The 22,964-nt window shown below is 37.6% G+C and overlaps 1 protein-coding gene across 4 annotated transcripts in view; it reads left to right on the top strand.

Moving 5' to 3' along the window:
- Window positions 1-22,964, top strand: part of il1rapl1a (interleukin 1 receptor accessory protein-like 1a) — a 122,800-nt gene that overhangs the window by 45,607 nt on the left and 54,229 nt on the right. For all 4 annotated transcript variants that reach the window (XM_048193742.1, XM_048193741.1, XM_048193744.1 and 1 more), the window contains one exon: window positions 549-646. In XM_048193742.1, the coding sequence (XP_048049699.1) occupies window positions 549-646 (98 nt within the window). The remainder of the gene's footprint in view (window positions 1-548; window positions 647-22,964) is intronic.

Raw genomic sequence — 22,964 nt, 5'->3', positions numbered from 1 at the left:
TTCGATTTTAGTTTGTTTGACAGCAATGGTGCAAAAAATGACATTAAAGACCTTTTTTTATGAGAAGTTTAAATGTATTTTTGGGCTGCCACAGTCTAGTTAATAAATGGGAAGCACTGAAATCTATTTGTGGCAGTCAGTGTTGATACTGTGGCAGGCCGCCACAAATAAATCAATGTATGGGAAACGCTGGTATTGTTTAATATAAGTCTATATTTTTTTCACCCAAAAAATTTCCAGTCATTTAAAAATTCTCAAACACGCCCTCTATACTTCCAAAAGAGTAGTCCTGCCCCAAATTCACACTGTTGTTTGAGTCAGAAGTTGAAATGTCATGCTGCTCAAACAAAAAGAGAAATGTTTGACAGCGTCACCGTGTTTACCCTCTTCAGGAAGTCAGCCTACTGGATTTTAACATTGACAAAATTACATACTTCACCTTTAAATCGTGTGCTTGGCAGAAAAGCAATTGCAGGACTGTGCATGGGTAGCTGGTGGTTGTATGTTGCCTGTATGACATGTGAGGTTTCTCTCTGTGTCTCCGTCAGGCTGGAGAGGAAGATGACAGCTCTCAACCCAGTGCTGTTCCTTCTCTGCGGTGTCTCTGTGTCTCTGACTCTGAAGGTGGTGTCAAAGAGAGGCTCAGGTATGTCCAATTTCTGTCGCGCTCTCTCTCTCATTACTTACACAGGGCTTGCTCTTCACATTAAAGTGTAACATCAAATATTATTTCACAGCATAATGAAAGCTGCTATGCTAAACCGCTCTCACGGGCCATGTGACTGTACATATTAAAGCATAATTTAATGCAGCATTGATGATGAAGGTCATTCTTGTGTGCTGAGACAGTGAGTGTGTGTTTGCTTTCCTCTACGCACAAGTAGGCATGTACATAATCACCAAACTGCGCACACACACACACACACAAATGGGAACACGTGTAAACACACACACATACAATTTGCAACAGAGAACAGGTTGGGAAGAGAGCAGTGCCAGCCCATCTGTCAGAGGTGATACTCTAATGTGTGTGAGGGAGGGTGTGTATGTGTGTGGGTGTGGGTGTTTAAGGGAGCGAGAAAATGTGTGTGCGTGTGTATGACTGACTGGGAAAAAGAGCACAAAATGTGAGCCAAGACCACCATGTTCTCCAGATAATTAGGTGCAGGGAGGTGTTATGAGTTCAGCTGCAGTTTGATGTTCCCCAGGACTAAAATTTGTATATTCTGATACCTCATTTTTCTCCTGTAGCATAATGACAACACAAAAAAGAGTTACTCAATTACTGAAACTCAATGCGTTCACTGAAAATAATCTAAAAATATGAACCCTATTTCGGCGTTGGCTGAAGGAACAGTTATTATATACAGTCTGATGGAAACTGGCGGGAGTCTTTTGAGGACAACTTCAGTACCTTGGCTTAAAGTCACCATGAAATGGCATTCGCAACCCATTATGCTTCTGTAAGTATGCGTATTTCAGATTGAAACAGGATATTCAAGTGGAAAAAAATGTAGAACGGGAGTTGATTTTATTTGTGAGGACTTTATTTGTTTGGATTTTGAAAAGTGGATGTTACATATCAGAATAGAGCCAGATCTGAATGCTTGTTTGCTAAAACAGTATCTAAATAGCTATTTGGTTATCGGTTGGGTTATCCAATTCAATCCAACATTAAACAAAAGCCTGCACAGCCTAAGTGAAAGGTGAGAGGTGAAAGAATGAGAATTGGAATGTGTACTTAAAGTCGGCATGAAATCGAAATTCCTATGACACCCTATAATTCCTAAATGCATGTTAATGATATTATTATGAACAAATCATCCATTCTTTTTTCTCTCTCTCTTTTTTTTCTTTTTTTTTTTTGACCTCGTAATGTTTAATCATAATGTCATAACTCAATCTTCTTCTCTGGTGACATATGCTGGGACCTCTATAAATATTTAGTCGGTTTAATTATAAACGTCAATCCTTTCTTTCCAAGCTTGCATTAAGACCTGCGTTGTCCATCCATTCAACAACTATTGAATCAAGTCCTCGCTCTACTTTTTTTTTTTTTCTTCTTCAGTAATCCATTTCACTCTGATAGAAGTCACAATATAGAATAAATTTTCTGTCGCTACTTCCGTCAAGATTTTCACGATTTTTTTTTTTTTATGTTGCAGTGGACATGGTTGTCTTGGCCTTAAATTGCCATATCACTGTACCTTAATTGAAGTTTCAGTTAATGATTCCATTGTAAAAATGTGTTATTCGCAGTCAGCCCTGATTTATTTGTTCCATGAAGGATATCTAATAATAAAAGGGTTACCAAGATAATGAGCAGTATTTGGCCACCATATGTAGAATAAAACTGTTTTAGTTAGGCTAATGACAACTCATGTAAGTGTACAATTTAGACATGTTTCACAAGTACTATTCATTTCTGCACGGGTAAAACTTTTTTTTTAATGAGCACAATATTACTGAGTGCAACTTTAAGAAAGTAAATAGTCTATTTTGATTTCATGGTGAATTTTCAGAACACAGTCATCTTATGAGAATGCACTTCAATGCAGCCTTGAAAAGACACTCAAAATGCACACATTTGAGATCACTTAAAGCACAGCCTTACAGAGACTTTTGACCATGGGGGTGTTGAAGGTGCAGTACTTTAAAGGTTTTTTGAAGGCACTCTAGAATTACAGTGGTGCAGGACTGCCACCGACCGCTGTGTGATGAAAGCATGCTGGATGTAATGTCTAGTACAAAGATGTACTCAAATGTGTACATGCTGGCTTTCCTCTTTTAGGAATGTATGAAGACAAAATTTGTGGCTTCTTGTTTATTACCACAAATATTTTTGCTGTGCTCCTCCATTTATTAAAAAAAAAAAAAAAAGGAAAATGCGTTTACAATAATAAACTGGCAGTAGAAACCAGGCAAACAGCAGCCCTGCGAACAAACATTTAAAATCACACTGTATTTACATAATTTAGTATGTCATATCCAAACTTTTAATTGTTTATTTAAATTAAAAATGGTTACATTCGCTTGGTATCCCACAATGCAATGTGCTCAACTTTCATTTGCCTTCCATTTTCCTTCCAGTGTGAAAAATATTGCACTGGCCAAAGTGACTCCACTCCCTGAAGTAGCACCATAGTGAGGTCATGTGACAGTTGCGTACAGCATACTGTTTCACATACTTAAAAAGGTTAATGTGTAGTATACAGTACTTACTACTGTATGCAGTATGCAGTAAATCCATTCTGAGCAACTGTTAGAAACTGCACTCACAGAAGTTTCATCACTTATTCATGACCAGAAGTTTGTCCACCCGGAAAAGTAGTCCCACCTCAACAGGATGATTCAGACAACTTTACAACTTGGGCAACGCACAGAATACAGCAGTTTTAGTGAAAACCCAAGCTTTACATTTTTGCCCAAGGACAAGATCAAATGTAGCCTGGAATATTCTTTTAATGAAATTGGTAAGTGTGTTGAAACCAGCAAGAGAGTTTTATTGGACTATTTGTGTGCTCTGCACTGTTCGGCTCGGTGATGCTTCTGACTGTATTGCGGCAGAATCAACGCTTCAAAGACACTATTAAATGTCAGACACATCAACATCCCTCTCCATGCTGAAGATGAAATAATAACTCTTTTCTTTTCCATGTGATCATCTCAGCAGAGGCCCAAGGCATGGCCCAAACATCAGTATGTGTATGTGTGTGTGTGTTCGTGACTTTGAGCGACACAAACACACATCTCATCAGCACAGCATGCATTCCTCTTGATGTGTTTTAAAGGACTTCACAGCTGTAATTGAAAAGGGCCATGTTCTGATTGGTTATGAAATATCAAGCTCTAATTGTCTTGCATTATGGATTATGAAGATGTTGAAATTTAAGTGCAGATTCATAAAAAGAGATTTGAGAAATGAGGAGAAAAATGTCATCCTTAGATAAGAAGACGGACGCCGATTGATTTGAAGCTAATTCATTGGTGCATTTTTACAAGATTTTTGCTTATATTATTCATATTAGGCTTTTAAAAAGAACATTTGGTAATTTCAAGGAAGGGCAAGACCTCATGAAACAAAAATAAATTGCAAATGGACTTTAGTCAGGGTAGACACCATGTTAAATTTGACGTGAATGAAACCAAGGCTGCGAGGACCAGAAGTGCAGTCTGTTTAATGGGTTTTTCTATCTTAAGTGATATCAAATTTGTACAAACCAACCCATAACTCAATGTTTTTGAAGTTTTTTTGTACACTAGAATTTTTAAAAAGCCATATTTCATTGACTAACAACAATGCAACCCATTTAACAGAGTGTAAATGTATCCCTCACAGCCTCTTTTTGATTCAAATAAAATAAATATGGCATCTGTCTTGACTATGTCCCTCCTTACCAGTGTTTTATTATAGTTATGCAGAAGATTAAATGGTGCGTTCAAGTCCTCCTGGGAAGTTCATATATAGACTATAGTTCATATATAGGGCTAGATTGACAATATCGATTGCTCGATTTTAATTATTACTGATATGGATTCTTAAATATCAAGATTGATCTTTTAGTCAGTGCTGTTTTCTGTTGATCCATTAACAAAACTTCACCAAACATTTGTATTGCACATGCCATCCATTAATCGCAATAAGTACTGTGCTTTGTTACTTTTAATATGGAAATAAAGTCTCAGCTTTCAAATTCTGTCTATTTTATCATGAAAATCAAACAGATGTCTTTTTGGTGCTCTTTAATATGGCTTGACGCCTCGCTAGCGCCTCAGTTCAAGCAGCAGCACACATCAAGTGAACATGAACCAATCATCTCTTCCTCTTTACTATTAGTTATAGCACGAAATATACATGATTGAACATCAGAGGCATGTTGAAAGAAACAGTACAACTTGTATCATGTCTCATGTAATTGCTCAGTCAGTGTATCAGCCGGGGAAAGAGGTCAATAAAACAGCTTGTATACTATGTCACTTAAAGGGTTAGTTCACCCAAAAATGAAAATTAAGTCATTAATGACTCACCCTCATGTCGTTCCAAACCCGTAAGACCTCCGTTCATCTTCGGAACACAGTTTAAGATATTTTAGATTTAGTCTGAGAGCTTTCTGTCCCTCCATTGAAAGTGTATGTACGGTATACTGTCCATGTCCAGAAAGGTAATAAAAACATCATCAAAGTAGTCCATGTGACATCAGTGGATTAGTTAGAAGTTTTTGAAGCATTGAAAATACATTTTGGTCCAAAAATAACAAAAACTACGACTTTATTCAGCATTGTATTCTCTTCCGGAATCCTTTCCATTGAATTGATTCCATTGAATCCTTTCATCTGTCGACGTTGGTAATGCACTTTTACGTCGTTGTTTTTGCCGATTAGAACATCCGCGACATGCACGATTGCGCACCATTTTAAAAAATATAGCAATACCAAAATACAAACAATGTAGAATAGCTTGAATACAGCGTGTGTCTCCCTCAGACTGTAAACGAAGCTCGGGCGCACCGGATAACACGTCAGCAGCGTCACTGCGGAGTCGTGAACCTGGATTGACAACAGACCCGGAAGAGAATACAATGCTGAATAAAGTCGTAGTTTTTGTTATTTTTGGACCAAAATGTATTTTCAATGCTTCAAAAACTTCTAACTAACCCACTGATGTCACATGGACTACTTTGATGATGTTTTTATTACTTTTATGGACATGGACAGTCTACCGTACATACACTTTCAATGGAGGGACAGAAAGCTCTCGGCTCTGTATTACATATATTATCTTCATTTAACTTGTTAGTGATGTCTTCATTATTTAATGTATGTTTGAATAAATCTCTTATGAAAACAAGTTTTTACACGTTGTTATCGATTAAATTTATTTCACCAAAAAATTGGAGTAGAAAAATAATTCTATTATTAAAAAATGTATATAGAAACTATCTTATGTACAATTTAAATGTTTGTCATTTAAAAGTTTTGAGTGATGATTATTAAATTTGATTAACTGATTGATTGATTGATATTTTTTATTTATTTATTATTTTAAAAACTTTATTTTTTGTATCAGTTTACAACGTCAGGTGCGTTCAAATCACTTTGGTCAGAGTACTTTTTCTACAAACAATGCAGCAAGGTTTTTAACTTCTACAAAGTGAAGAATAAAGAATGTGCTTTAGGTGTGTTTTTGCTTTTTATGTTTTTATTCAATATATAAATATATAATATACTGTATATTCAATATATAAAGGCGCTGTAAACTGAATTATAAATTCTATTGTAATTGTACAATATCGTGTTTTGTACATGCAACTTAGCTAGTTTTACTGAAAATAAAAAATATATATAATTTCATTCATTTCAACAAATTTGCTGTCAACTACAGATGCTGCATCCATTGTGTCCGCCTTGTTTTCCCACTGACAAACCCCCATCTTTGAAACTCAAAGCTCAAAGAAAATACTTCCCACTTGCAGTTAAGATCTTTCCAACATTACTTGAATGCAACCAAAGGGTAATGGTCATGACTCTGCTGCCTCTTTGGTTTGTTGAACCGGTCATTCTCAGTCATTTATTTAGCAATCGAAACTCTCCAGTATTGTGGAGACTACTGAGATGAGGCTAGTAGTATCTCACCCTGGCATCCCCCATGAGACAACCCGTTCCATTTAGAATAAAACAGCTTTTATTAAGCTACTGATATGACTTGATATGCAAGATGTACTTAAAAGTTAAAAGTACTTTTTGAAAAATGTAAAACATTTTTAATGAGGGAAACTTTAAAGGTTAAGGGGTGATATAGCATGTGTGAGCAAGAGATGTTTGTATCGGAATATCTAATGATGGAAATCTGTGTGTTTATACAGTGAATGTGAAAGTTTGAGATTATAAATGACAGAAATTACAAATAAAACAAACCGACACCACTCTCACATGCACAAACACATGCAAGCACGCTCAAAGTGTCAGTTCATCCTGTCTCATTAAGCGCACTATAGTTCCCCTCGCTCTCTCTCAATCTATGTCTGTTTTTTTTTAAATGCTAATGATGGATTATCCCGTGCTCTGGCCTCAGGATTTTCTCTCTTTATTTCCATGTTTGTTTCAGTTCTCTCTCTCAGGTCTCTCTCTTTTCTCTTGCTGTCATGTTACTGTGACCCGCGGACCCTCTCTCTTTATGTGACCAATGAAAGGCCTCTAATGACAGAAAAGACTTCAATCCCTCTTTTCTCCATCTTAGTCGACTGAAGGAATTTTTCCATTATTCCCCTCCGAGCTGTGAGAAAATCGCTCTCTCCCATTGGTTAACAGGCCACCTGCTCGCCCAGCGAACCTGCTCGACCTCCGTCGTCATGGAAAGCCAGAGGCGGAGGTGAGCAGATGAGAGGTATGGGAAAAGATCAGGGACGAACAGTCGGGCTATTGTCCAACAGAGACCTGCTCGAGGTTAGCGGAAACTCGGAAAGGTCAGTGCGCGGTCGAGGAAAGGTCAAAACAAGGGGCGGGGAGGAAGACGCTCGGTCGACACGGTGCGTCGTCATGGAAATGTCCTCAATTCGCCTGATGCATTCTGACTAAGACAAATTAGAGGCGGACAAAGCGATTTTTGCGATCGCTGATCCGAGAGAGTGGTAAGATTCCATGGGAACAGTAAATAAGAGCAGCAGTGCATTGTGGGAGATTAAAATCACTTGTTTGGCCCAAAACACATCAGCTTAGAAATATGGGGTACATAATGAGTTTATATGAATATACCTACTCAAAACAGCTATAACCATAAAGCACGGCGAAGCAAAGGAGCCCCGTTCCACCTCTTCCTCTCGCTCTCTCTCTTTCTGTCTCTGCAGAGAGCAGTAGGAAATGGAAATGCACACTTTATGGGTCTGGGTGATTGGATTTGCATGGCGTCAAGCCAGCACAAACACACACACGCAAACACACACACACTAAGACACAAAGTGTCTGAGAGAGCAGTGGTAACTCAAAGTCAACATGACAGTTTTACTGGGGTGCAGTTGCTCTCAGTGTCTAAAGCAAACAGCCATTTACTGTTGCACTAAATACCGACTAGCATTTGCCCTCAATATCAGAGAAAGAAATTACCAGCTCAAATTCAAGCGGGGAATGGGAAATTAGAAACCAACATTCGAGTTTCCTCTTAAAAGAATGGCTGTTAATGCGCCTTTGCGTGGAAAGAGCCAATCGAGATTGTCAAAATGAATTTTAGATTCCTCCAAGCATGATTATATACCCTATCTCTCAATTACAAGTAACTGTTTCATCTTTGAAATTCTCATTCTCTCGTTTAATGAAAAACAGGACTTGCAGTGCGTTCAACCTCTTGGTTTTTCCCTCCATACTCTTGTATTTATTTCTGAATGCAGTGAAATGATTGTAATTATGGCTGAAAAGCCATTTTTACAGAAGTCTGTCGTGTTCAGAAGCACTTGCTTTTTTTACCGCAACACTCCAAATTGGCTTTAGACATATTTCGGGTTTCTTTGATTGTGCGTGAGAGCCTCTGGAATCCTGCACGAGTCTGTCGAATTCGGTGCTAGCCCACCTGTGGCAGGATGACAGCATGTGGCGTACTTCTGCTTTATTGCGTTTGATCAGAGGCCTTTGCCAAGTCTTATTAAGATGTTCCAGTTTAAGCAAGCGCAAGATATACTCCATATCCTTAAATGGCTCTTTGTTAAAGCAGAACATTTGAATTAAATGAGATACAATGGTTAATTTAATATTACTGTAATTGACTCCAGTGGTCGGGCAATCCACGCTAATATCACAGAGGAGGACTGCCTTCTGGTTGAAAGAGAGGGAGAGAGAGAGAGGAGAAAGTAAGAGTGACAAAGACTGAGAGTGAATGTTAGACCTCCAGGGATGAGGTGACCTACAATTAGTGACAGTAACATGATAACTCAAGGCCAACAGCAGTCGATTAGCATATTTCATAATTGATTACAGAATATCTTCGGAGGACGAATATTTATTCAGACCTAGTTAGGGCCAATTTGAGGGCGAATTAATGAGGAAACGAGGCTTAAAACTCAACCTGTGCTTTCTCTTTCTTTTCCGTTAGATGTTGTATTATGCAATTATGTAAATACAACGTTGATAGCTGCAGAGGAAAACAAATTCCGTAACAAAAATTCATTCCAAGTGACCATGATGGAGGAGATTTGTTCGGTCCAGTCTGATGAATGTTCTTCTTCTTCTTATCTGTTATGACAATAGAAAAAGCTTCTGTCATGCATGTCTCATTTGTCCATATGCATCTATCTACATTTTTTACTGTCCCGTGATTCTGATGTTTCAAATAGATTTATGCATATTCCACTCTATTAAAGGAATAGTTCTCGCAAGAAATAAAATTAATTATTAACATTGTTTTGTTCCGTAAGATACGAAGTAATTCTGCAGAATGTCCAATATGCTCTTGCAGACAGTAATCAACTTTAATATAAAAAGGTTATTTAAAAATATTAATAAAATATTTTTTTTTTATAACTACATTTAAAAGTTAGATCAGGTAGAAATAGCACCTTAAGGTGACAGCTGCAGGCCAACATTTTTTACAGTTCACAAAGCTATTGCATTTTACTTCAGAAGACCTGAAATACTGCTTTATGGTGCTGCTTTGTCTTGTTTTATCATTTTTGGAGCTGAAAGGCTAAAAAAAATCCCTTTCTCATATGAGCAATATAAATATTATGAATCTAATTAAAGCAGCATGAATTTGATCCTAAACATCTTTTTTTGTGTGTATGTTGCAATGAAGAAAAACTATCCTATAGGTTTGGAATGATATGGTAGTGGATAGTAAATGATGACAGAATTATTCTTTTTACGTGAAATATCCCTTTAAGATTACATTTTGTTGCATTCTATTTTCTTTTTCTTGCAAGTAGCCATTTTATTCTAGGGCGAAACACCAATCTGATGTGCTAATCATGACCTCTTTGCTTGGAAATGTGTCTGTAGTTATGGAAACTCTGTAGTGAAGCATTTTAACAAGGTTCTTATCTAAGCAACAGAAACCCACTTAAACCAATTCTCCACCTCCATCTACCCAACCACACACACACAGCTCCCTTGAAGATGAGTGATTCCCTCAAACTTAAGGAACAAGTGCACAGAGAAGATTGCAAATATGATTATCAAGTAAGATTATCTCTCTTTATCAACTCCTGTATTTTATTTTTGATGCATTTATTTCATTTGCTCTCATGCATCATCTCAACAACAGTTCAGATGTAATAATATAGCAAACTAGATTTTTCCATCCATGTTGCAAGCATATGCCAGGGCATTAATATTCAGTTGCTAAGGTGTTTTGAGTGTTCTTATGCCTATTGTGATGCTGGTGCTTGGGGGATCTGGATAATTTGCTAGGTGATTAGTCAACAAAATCTCTATAATATCACGGTCTCTAGATATAACTTACTGTAGCGCCTTCCTTGATTGTAAATCTATTTTATTATTATTATTATTATTATTAATAACTGTATTTATAATCAGTCACTTAAAAATAATATTAGGCAATAGCACACCTCTTGAATAATCTGCACAATTCATGCAGCACAGATGGTGCAGGATGAATTACGTGCCAAAGTTTAATACTTTGTTTAAGAGTAAAGGAGTTTAACAGTTTAGAACAGAGCCCTAATGCTAAGTATGAGCAATGTTAATAGCGATTCGGGCTTAAGCCATTGAAAACTAGTCAGCATTATCAGTAACAGCAACATCCACATGTTTTTTTTTTCCCTTTTCACAATTGTTGTCCTCTTTTCCCTTTAATCTTTCCACACAGGTAAATGCAGTCATGCATTGTTTTGACCAGGGAATACCACTGTCATTTGGTTCTATATGCACTTTCATTTGTGTGTGTGTGTGTGTGTGTGTGCATTATATTTCCCATGAGGACTGTAGAGGGGAGAGAAGGAGAGGGAGTTGTTTGATCTTTAACAGGATTATTCATCCTCTTTCCCTTTTATTTATTTAATATCCTTCCTTTATGCGCAGAGCATCTGGGCAGCATTTAAAACATTAAACCACACACATCTCACTAGAGGCCCATGTGCTTTGTTTGTGTGTTGTGCATTTGTGGTGTGTGTGGAGGCGGAATTCCTTGACCTGACAGTCTTGTAGCATGATCGATACTGCGTTGAATTACACACAAGTCTGCAAGCCACACATTTCCAAATCCTCCTCTTCCTTTTAAATCTCTCATCCTTGGACATACATGCGCACACACATGAACGTACATGCACAGGTCAGCCCTAGAACTGCAGTTTGAACTGACTAGATGTTTGCACAGTACATGCTGTACATCATCATGATTTAATTAATGGAAATGTCAGCAATTCGTTTTTCTTTTCTTTTTTGTTAAAAGGAAATGGGAATATTATGGAGTCAATAGAAGATAAGCGCTATTGACAGAATCTCTGAGGTGCTGTTGGATACCACAGAAATTCATTTAGATTTGTCTCTCAGTTCCTAAAAAACAGAAAAATTGAGTAGTACTGCAGTTGCAATGCAATTCTATGGAAGGTTTAAAAGTCAAAATGCGAATTTTGAAGTATATGCATTTTCTTTACAATAATTTTGTTATTCGAGCATTAAAATAGTTTAAATCAGCCTTTTCACCATGATTTACTACTATCCTAAAGCTAGTCGTTGACAGGTGGTATTAGAGAAAGAAGACATCAATCTAGAAAGGATTTTATTGTATAAACATTTGGAAACAATTGGAGTTTAAAAGTCAAAATCTGAACGTTGAAGTGCTTATTTTTTTCATGCAATAATGTTTGTTATTTGAGCTTTCAAATAGTTTAAACCAGCCTTTTCACCCTGTTTTAGGAGATGAACTTCTGGTAAGGCCTGTGGGTGGATTTTTTTTCTATATGAAAACAATCTCTTTCTTGCATTGTTGCATGTATGTTAACATGTTTAATGTTTAATTATTGAGGCTATACTTTAAAACACTCTATATTTTAGCATTTTGTTCTGGTGAAGTGCCTTGCATCGTACACTTCAGTTGTAAGTGCATTGTTTGCACGCGATAACACCCTATTTGTGAAAAAAAAACCTTATGTTTGACAATAGCCCCTTTCACACAGTAATCCTTTTCACACGCTGTTCACACAAGCAACAGCGTTCTGGCTTTTTACCATTAAAGGGTTAGTTCACCCAAAAATTTGCTGTTTTAAATTTCTGTCATTAATTACTCACCCTCATATCGTTCCAAACCCGTAAGTCCTTCGTTCATCTTCGGAACACAAATAAAGATATTTTTGATTAAATCCAAGAGTTTTTTATCTCCCATAGCAAGCAACGAAAGAGCAAAAATTGTTGAATAGTCGTTACTTTTGTTTTTTGCGCACAAAGTATTCTCCTCGCTTCACAACATTAAGGTTAAACCACTGCAGTCAAGTTGACTATTTTAACAATGTTTTTACTACTTCTATGGATCTTGAATGTGGTAATTTTGTTGCTTTCTATGGAAGATAAAAAACTCAAGAGCCGCAGTGCTGATGAATAAAAAAGGCAATGTCTCAAGCGCAACACGCTGAAAAACCTGCAGGACATGGCGCAACTGCCAAAGATGTCCATCTAGTGCATATTTACATAGAAAAACTATTAAAAAGCAGCAGTGCTTACTGTAAAAAGTGCGGAGTACTTGTGTTATTTCCATAAGAACTTTATGATTGGCCCAAATCAGACTTCTTAAATCTGCATGTTCAGACCTTGTACATGCTCATACCGGTAATCTTCATTCTTTGTTCTCACACGACATCATACCAGTAATTTGCTGGTAATGTTACAATCTCTCATACTGGTAAATTGCCAGAACTGATTTACCAGTATTTTTTTAATAAGTCCTGTTCACACATGAGGGCAAATTAGCGTGAGAGTGCAATCCCATGAAACACAGACGCAGCCGGATCATTTCCATAATGACAAACACAATCTACCAAGAGCAGCGCAAATTAGCGTCTGGTTTAAAGGTGCCCTAGATTATGTTTTTAAAAGATGTAATATAAGTCTAAGGTGTCCCCTGAATGTGTCTGTGAAGTTTCAGATCAAAATACACCATAGATTTTTTTGTATTCATTTTTTTAACTGCCTATTTTGGGGCATCATTATAAACGCGCCGATTTTATGCTGCGGCCCCTTTAAATCCCGTGATCCACGCCCACAGAGCTCGCGCTTGCCTTGAACAGTGCCTTAACAAAGTTTACACAGCTAATATAACCCTCAAATGGATCTTTACAAAGTGTTCGTCAACAAATTTATTATGTGAGTATTGTATACTGTTATATTGTTTACTTCTGATTTTGAATGAGTTTGATAGTGCTCCATGGCTAACAGCTAATGCTACACTGTTGGAGAGATTTATAAAGAATGAAGTTGTGTTTATTATACAGACTGCAAGTGTTTAAAAATGAAAATAGTGACGGCTCTCTTGTCTCCGTGAATACAGTAATAACCGATGGTAACTTTAACCACATTTAACAGTACATTAGCAACATGCTAACGAAACATTTAGAAAGACAGTTTACAAATATCACTAAAAATATCATGTTATCATGGATCATGTCAGTTATTATTGCTCCATCTAACCATTTTTCGCTATTGTTCTTGCTTGCTTACCTAGTCTGATGATTTGGTTGTGCACATCCAGACGTTAATACTGGCTGCCCTTGTCTAATGCCTTTTATAATGTTGGAAACGTGGGCTGGCATATGCAAATATTGGGGGCGTACACCCCGACTGTTACGTAACAGTCGGTGTTATGTTGAGATTCGCCTGTTCTTCGGAGGTCTTTTAAACAAATGAAATTTAAAATAAATGGAGGAAACAATGGAGTTTGAGACTCACTGTATGTCATTTCCATGTACTGAACTCTTGTTATTTAACAATGCCAAGATAAATTCAATTTTTCATTCGAGGGCACCTTTAAGACATGTTTTTTTGGGGGGGGTGTTAAATAATGGCACAAATACCAGTAAATTGACTAGTACAAACCTTAGTAAATCACCTTGCATGATTAATTTAAATACTGTTAAATACTGAAACTCCTATAAATGCATATGCAGTAAGGTCAGCCACAAAAATAACTGTCCACCTTTTCAGAGCTAATTTTTTCAATGTGTGTCTTTAGTGAATCCTGACAGTAGTTTTTTAACACCAAAAAAGGGTTTGTGCTGGCGCAAGCTGTGAGTAAATCTGGACCATGATCTCTTAACAGTAATTTACCAGTAAAGACTATATGTGTAAAAGGGACTAATGTGTAAGTGTTCAAGTGTCTTCTGCAGAGCGAGGTGATTGTTGTTGGTGTGTATGCATAGAGAGGTTATTGTTGGTGTGTGTGTTGAGGCATTGGATCATGGTGGATTAGCAGTAATCTTGGCCAGTGACACTCCCCAGTGGTCGGATCACTAAGCACGCAGTCTTTCTGCTGAACACATCTCACACAGAAAGAAGCCAAACAACCTTTTTGCAGCTACAAGCTTTAAACTCATTGAGGTTTAGGTGATTGACTCACATTTGCGTGCACACAGACATGGGATTGCTCAAGACAGTTGACGTCTTAAACTGTCAAGTGATCATTAGTACCTTACTTAGGGGACACACACACAAACGAATAAAAACCTCTTAGAGTAAGCACACAGTGAGGGAACACTAATCTCTTTGTGTTCTATTTCATTTTAATAAAGCATTTTAATGTGTAAATTCCTCATCACAAATGGCTCATTTTTACTAATGACCCTTCAGAAGAACAAAAACTCAACTGGACTAAAAATCTAATATCTGTCTCAAGGCCAGAGCCTTGATTCAACCACCCTAAAATGTTTTCACGGTTTCAAAGCAGCGCTTTACTTATACTGCCATTAAAGACTCCATGAAATGGTTTAAGAAACACAATTTTCTTTCTTGTTTTGACATATTTTCTATTGAAACGGGCAGCTGAGGCAGAACAAATCAAAAGGCTTATATTTTTTTAAATAGCCAAATGCTTTAAGTAGTATATCACAGCCTATCAAAACCATGATTTACTACTCACTGTAGCTATGTGGTATTAGGGAAACATCAATCTAGAGAGCATTTTATTCTCAAACAATTTTAAACAATTTTAAATTATATATATATATATATATATATATGTGTGTGTGTGTGTGTGTGTGTGTGTGTGTGTGTGTGTGTGTGTGTGTGTGTGTATTTATGCAACAGTTCTTTCTGGTTCTCGAATCTTATTGGCTGATAGCCGTGCGATATTCTAGTGATAACACCTTTTTACCGTTTGTATCACTCCGCTTGTAATTTTTGCGAATACTACACTTGTTGTACCACAAACTGTAGTTTTAAGAGTTTTTAGGCGAGAATGTAGTTGTTTATTGACCTGAAAGATGTGACTCATATTTAATCATAGCGCCTATTTTACGATTTGTTTAGACATTTTTGGAGATGTGAGCTCCAGGCCATCAGCGGCCGTTTAGGGGTCGTGCACGTGCCGAGAACAGCTTCATCTCGGCTAGTGCTTCGGGGTTTTGCCACTGTGTCTTAAATAGTGGTTAAACATGAGATATAATTCATTTTGGGAACATAAAACAGGCAATCTTTGGTCTTATTAATCTATTACTTGTTCCAGAGCAAATCGAATTGTGCTATGTTAAATTTGATCATTTAATATTAAGGCTATATTTAACTTACATCCTCTATAGCATAGCATATTGGCTACACTAGATGGGAAATATCACACAAAGACTCTTCAATACATAAAACATTAACCTTTATAGACAGTGTTTCTTGAGCAAAGAAAATTCTGTACTTTTTTTTTCTTTCAAACATCAGATCTTTATTTACCTTTGCATTACAAAGAAGCAGAGATCTTCAAACTGCGTGCAGCACTTAATTCATGATAGAGATGGGACAAATTTATGTGGTTTGACTGACAGTTTGAGGATCCAGTGGAGTTACAAGGTTTTGTCACAAGCTCTGGAAAATTCTTTTCATTCGTTAAATATTTGTAAAATCCACATACATGCTTAAAGGGTGACCAATAGCATTGATTTTTTAAAAATAAAATAAAACAAAAATGAGGAAATATAGAGATACTAGGTTTCCGCCTGACACGACGATATATTCCTAACTGTGTAGCATTTATTTTATTTATTTATTTTTTGGCATTTGGTAATTATTCACGGCACACTTGACAACCTGTCACGGCACACTAGTGTGTTATTTATAATGGCTATTGTTGTTAATTTAAATATTGTTGTTCAATAAATATTATTTTATAAAAATATGTTGTATTTGGTATTGACAAAGGGTCCATTAGGGCGTAATATGGATTGAGTGAAAGTTACATTAATTAGATGGCAGCAAAACTTTACAAATGAATGAGACTCATTCAATGAGCCAGTCGCAAGAGACTTTTAAATTGAAAGGAACTTTTGCAAAGGAAGTTGTTTTAGTGCTATATGTTAAAATTCCCTTAGCTATAAAAAGGACAAACGGACTTTTATAATGGATATAATATTATGGACATCGACCTGAAGAATGAATGTCATATCAGACACAGGTAATGCTCTCTCAGGCAATCTCTCATCAACATTCCTTCGTTACTAGGTCTAAAGTGACATTTTAGAATTAGTAACGGAGGCTTGGTCAAACTGTCAACTTGAGATTTGAATCCATGGCGGAAGGAAGTAGTGCTGCACAAAAAAGGGTTTTAAAGACACTCCGTTGTTATTTCTTATTTATTTACATACTAGTATCGTCGAACTGTTGTATAAACGCAATATCACACTCGTAGCCGTGCGATATGGCTGTATATCAGCATGCTGTGATTACCTACGGCCATATCGCACGGCTGCTCATGTGATATTGCTCATATACAGAGTGTTTGTGTATATGTATGTAAGCAATAAGGTACGAGAGGCTGTGCTGTATCGTGAATAAGTCACGGCTGAAGGGCTCAAAGCGGAGTGCCTGCAACCCCTTCAGCCGTGACTTACTCACGATTCAGCACTAGTCTCGAGTACCTTATTGCTTTTATAAAATGGTTACCACACAATACAAATATTAAAGCAAAAAATATGTATCAATGCAACTTTAATGAAGTAAACTTTCACTAAAAGCCTTCCTTCGACCAGAAAAAATAGTCCTTGACCAAAAACAGCAACAGAAGTTACATTATTATGCCATTAGATGGCAGCAAAGACTGTCTTTATGAGTGTGTCAGTCAGTAGCGAAGACTTTTACATTGAAAAGACTGAATTGTTGTGAACACAGAACAAGACACAACTGACAAATGATTTGACTAGAGCTGTTAGTCATGGAAAAACCCCTTAACTGTTAAAAGGACAAGATAATACATCAGACATTTAAACAGATTTTTTATTATGAACATAGGACTGACCTGAAGGAAAGTGCTAAATCTGAATGCTGGTAATAAACTCTCTCACTCGATCTCTTTCACACAACACTCTTCTAGTTCTACATAATGCAGTAAGATTCAATGAACAATATCAACTGATTCTGATTCTGATTGGTCAATAGCTGTGTTTTATTCATGATAAAACACGGCTCTGACCACTTCACGGAATGGTTCTGTGTATCACTACACAACACCCTTAGCAACCACTGTTCTCAGTTGATATTGTTTTATATAGAAGATGGGTACTGAAGATGGGTACACTGTGGTCATAAAGGGATGAACATGGTCGGCAACAATACTCAGGTAGGCTGTGGCGTTTAAATGATGCTCAGTTGGTACTAAGGGGCCCAAAGTATGCCAAGAAAATACCTCCCACACCATTACACCACCACCAGCCTGAACCGTTGATACAAGGCAGGATGGATCCATGCTTTCATGCTGTTCACTCCAAATTCTGACCCAACCAACTGAATATCACAGCAGAAATCGAGACTCATCAGACCAGGCAACGTTTTTCCAATGTTCTATTGTCCAATTTTGGTGAGCCTGTGCGAGTTGTATCCTCAGTTTCCCGTTTTTAGCTGACAGGAGAGGCACCCTGTGTGGTCTTCTGCTGCTGTAGCCCATCTGCTTCAAGGTTTGACATGTTATTATGCATTCAGAGATGTTCTTCTGCATACCTCGGTTGTAACAAGTGGTTATTTGAGTTACTGTTCCCTTTCTATTAGCTCAAACCATTCTGGCCATTCTTCTCTGACCTCTTGCATCAACAAGGCATTTTCTCCTACAGAATTGACACTTACTGGACATTTTTCTCTTCTTCGGATCATTCTCTGCAAACCCTATAGAAGGTTGTGCGTGAAAATCACAGTAGATCAGCAGTTTCTGAAATACCCAGAGCAGCGCCTTTCTTTCATATTCCAATGCTCATTTTGATCTTCAGCAGATTGTCTTGACCATGTCTACATGCCTAAATTAATTGAGCTGCGGACATGTGATTGGCTGATTAGATATTTGCGTTAATGAGCAGTTGAATAACAGGTGTACCAGTGAGTGTGTGTAAGTGTTCATACTGAAGTCACATTTCAAAAGATCAGATGTGTATTACAAATAATTACCACATATGAAAGTCCAGATCAAAATTAAATTTTTTTTTTTTTTTCACACTGTCATCCAAAAAAACAGATCTGTGTCACGTGAGAAGAAAAATCATATTTGGGCCACATTCAGCTGCAATGTGAACGCAGCCCTGTCACACGGAGCTTGAGAGAGATGAAAGTGCACTGCTAGAGAGACCTGAGATATGATTGTGTGCGTGTGCGTGGAGGGATTCAGATGTAATTTGCATGAAATGCATCCAAAATCTTAATGATTTGCAAGCTGGTTGTTTTATCTTACACAATGGGAAGGAAGGGGAGTGTAGAGAGAGAAAGAGAGGGAGTGTTCAATCAACTTCTCATTCGTTTTCTCAACCTCCTGTTTTTCTCTGACTATTTTAGTGCAGTAGGTTGCGCAGGATTGAGAACATGTGAATGTTTTATAGGCTTACATAAGGGACCTCACCCCAGAGACAACCGACCTCGTTATCGTTCATTTAGCAGTGAAAAACAAGATAGATAGATGGGGTGGGGGTAGATGAGAGGATGAAACGAGAATGGGGAATGCAGAGGGAGAGGGGAGAGAAAAGCATGTACATGCAGAGGAACCGAGCATGATGGGATACATTTGTGAAGTGAATGTAGGAGAAAGAGGCATTGGGGGAAAGAAGCAGGTTTCAGGTGTGCGAGTGATATGAGAGTTCGAAGAGAGAGAAAAGGGTGGAAGGGAGAAAATAATGCAGTTGATTCCAGTTTGATTCCATTTCGTTTCTTTTATCTGTTACCCAGAGTGCCTCAGGGAAGCTTGGCTTGTTAGCATCGCTTGGGCAAAGAAATATAGGGATCTTTGCTGGATGAAACATCTCTCTTTCTCATTCCTTCTCTTGCTTTCCCCCTTTTGCTTGCATAAAAAGGTCAGAGTTTCTTATAGCAGTGGGGAGACATTTAAAGCACACCTGATATTAGAGTGGAAGCTTGTCTCTACATATTTCAGCCCTCATACATCTGGAAATCCTTGCATAATGTGCAACCGACCAAAGCTAACTGTGTGTTTGCATGTGTGCATTTGAGAGCCACAGGCCCATGGTGTATGGGTACGTACCCCTTAGCTTTATTGGGTCAGTGCGTTCAGGTTTAATATGACTATGTAATTGCCTCATCTCTCTTTGACTGTATTATTAGCGAGATGTGTCACAGAGCCTTAGATTTAACCCTCATGTTCTGTTTGGGGTCTTCGCGACCTCAGGGTCTTGAAAAATACACTTTAATTCAACATAAATTGAAAATTGACCCTGTTTACTTCATAAATGCAAGTTCCTGGTATTATTGTGAACAATTCATCAGTGCACCTCATTCCAAAAAAAAAAAAATTTAAGTTATTTTTCCTATTTTTCTTTTCACTTTACTTATGCCATGTGAGCTAATGGGTGTTGTTAACCAATAGCCACATTTAACAAACATGTATTTGGTCTGGCTCCATTCTGGTATGTAATGCCCACTTTTTATGGCCCACTAAATAAATAAATAAAGCTAAATAAAAGGGATGCCAGTATCGGTATCGGGCCCAATACTGTGCTCATGTACTCGTACTCATTAAAATGCTCCGATATCAAAAACTGATATCACGCAGTGTGTGTAGTGTTTAGACTAGAGTTGTCAAAAGTACCGACTTCAGTAACTATTTATACTGAAATTTTAAAAATGTGACGCTTTGAGTGTTGTTGAGCAGATTCGTAAACACCTCTGATTGGCCATTGTGTTCACGTGCTCATCGGATATGTCTTTGACTGGCTACAATGATCAACGCACCACAGCGTTTCAAAGCACACGGACGTGTTTGAATTTGAAAGCAGGAGCTTTTAAGTGGATTTTAAACAGATGCGTTTAAAAGCAGGTGTCTATCGTGGACCAGTCCGCTGATAGACGCCTGCTTTCAAACGCATCCGTGTGTATCTGTGTAAGCACTTGGTGAAGAGCTTCATTGATGACTATTTAAAACGTTTTTACAGAGTTGATCATTGAAGCCAATCACAGACATATCTGATGAGCCGTGAACACAATGGCCAATCAGAGGTGTTTACGAATACGCTCAATAGCGCTCAATGCATCACATTTTTAAAATTTCAGTACCAACTAGGTATCGAAGTCGGTACTTTTGACAACTGTAGTCCAGACAAAGAAACGCAGACAACAGAGCAAACATAGAGCACAATGGAGTTATCAGAGAAGGATGACTATGAAGTAAATGTATCTAAATAACAAATGTATCTAATTAACAGAATATTAAACAAATTAAATATTCACGCTATAGCTGCTATGTGTGAGCTGATAAGTGAAACATGCAGAGTGGATCGAGCGTACAGCGTCACAAATGCGCAAGCTTGTTGATCGCATCCCTCTTTCACAGACATCACTAGAGAGTTTGTTGTTTGGACAGATATGGCAATAGCAAAGGAAGTAAAATGAGGAGCATATTACTAACATTATCTGAGAGAGAGCGTGCACACTTCTATTGCATGCTCTTGATTGCTGATTGCTTACTCAGCACATGTGCGTCATTTGGATTAAAACTAAAAGGTATGTGTAAGAACATTAACTGTTAGGTGATTTCTGTATAACTAGTGGTTTCCTACATTATTATAGTTTTCTGTTCACAAACATCCAAAGCACATGCACAGAAAGCTGCCTCTCAGACAGCGCGCGAATAGCCTATTAAATTGAGTTCTCTTCTCTTTGTTGTCTTCTTGCGCTTGATCGGACAAATTCACACATAATTATGTCAAAATGCAAAAATATCCTTGTGAAACATAGTCGGTTATGTGAACGTTAACGGTTAAGAAAGAAAACGCGCATGTAACAGTATGTTGAAATGTGCATTTTGCTAAGCCAACTAATTTGATTCACATTTTTTTGGTTTTTCTGCCCAATATTTGTAAAAATTAAAAAAGCTATGAAAATAGAGGTATCGGTACCCTGCCTCGGCAAGCACTAAAAATTAAAGTATCGTATCGTTCTGGAAAAAGTAGACTGTCCTCCAAAAAAAAAACGACCCTATAGGTTGTTTTTCAAGCACCTTATTACGACCTATATTTATGTTTTAAAGTCATGCGCCCTCTAGCGGGCGTTGTGTCGTGTTACGTCTGTCGTCATGAAATGACGTATGACTGTCATTACCAATCAAAATGTGTGTTCATTTAAATGCAATGTGTGGACTTTTTACACCATTTCTCCTATTTCCATTTAGCAAAACTAATTTTTTATTAACGACTACACCCACCCCCATCCCTAAACCTAACCTTAGTGATTTATAGTGCATGTACACTTTATGAGCATGTGTTCCCTGGGATCGAACCCACGATCGCATGATCACATGATTGCATATTGTTATTGCAATGCTCCGCCAATTGAGCTACGCAAAACCCACACCTTGACAAAGGCTTTTTGCTGAAACGTTGGTAAATAAACTATTTGCAAGTTGAGTGTGCAGTCATATCTTTTTATACACATTTGGACCTATCCCTCCTGACTGGCACCTCAGACGGCAGTGCGTTTGTTTCTTCTTCTAAAAAAATGGTTTACACATTGTACCAATTCACTGGCAATTGTTACTCCAGAGGACAAACTGACCCCAAACTGAAACAATGTTACTAAAATGGATAGGCACTTTGTGGTAAAACAGAAAGATAAAATTGGGATTTGATTAAAGGGATAGTTCACCCAAAAATGAAAATTCTGTCATTATTTACTCACCCTCAAGTTGTTCCAAACCTCTAAGAATTCTTTTTTCTGCGGAACACAAAAGAAGATATTTTGAAGAATGTCAGTAGCCAAACAGTTGATGGGGCCCATTGACTTCCATAGTATTTTTTTTCTATGCCCTGAAAGTCAATGGGGCCCATCATCTTTAAGATCAGATGAACTGATTTAAAGAATTTTAAGTAAAAATTAAAGCTGCAAGCAGCGATGAAAGGGCCCTCGCACTCGGGCTCACCACCACCTTGTGGCCTTAGGAAAACTGTGAATAGTGGGTGACATGCATGTAAGCGATTAAATACAGGAAAAATATGGCAAAGTCATTTCGACGTGCCTCACTTCCTCCTGCCAACAGGTTGCGCTTTGACTATTACTGAATATTGTCATGTAGATGTCTTCAGGCCAGGACTGTTATCAACTGTGGAGCAAATCGGACATTGTATGCCTGAGTTACAATAACTTCCTGTTTCGTGGTGTTAATCGCACACATTAGAAGTTCTGGTCGTCGGTACTCCAACGGCCTTATGTAAATTTAATAGTTCCAATTTGATTACTGGCAATGACTTTGTTACTTCGTCTGCTCAGGTGCGCAATCTTGGCGTTATTTTTGACTGTTGTTTGATGCCCATATCAAAACGGTATAGAAAAATGCATTCTTCCATCTAAGAAAT

This window comes from Megalobrama amblycephala, linkage group LG6 (assembly GCF_018812025.1).
Source record: "Megalobrama amblycephala isolate DHTTF-2021 linkage group LG6, ASM1881202v1, whole genome shotgun sequence".
In the NCBI taxonomy this organism is placed as follows: Eukaryota; Metazoa; Chordata; class Actinopteri; order Cypriniformes; family Xenocyprididae; genus Megalobrama; species Megalobrama amblycephala.
Note: the sequence above shows the minus strand (reverse complement) of the source record. Positions and strands in the feature narration are given on the sequence as shown.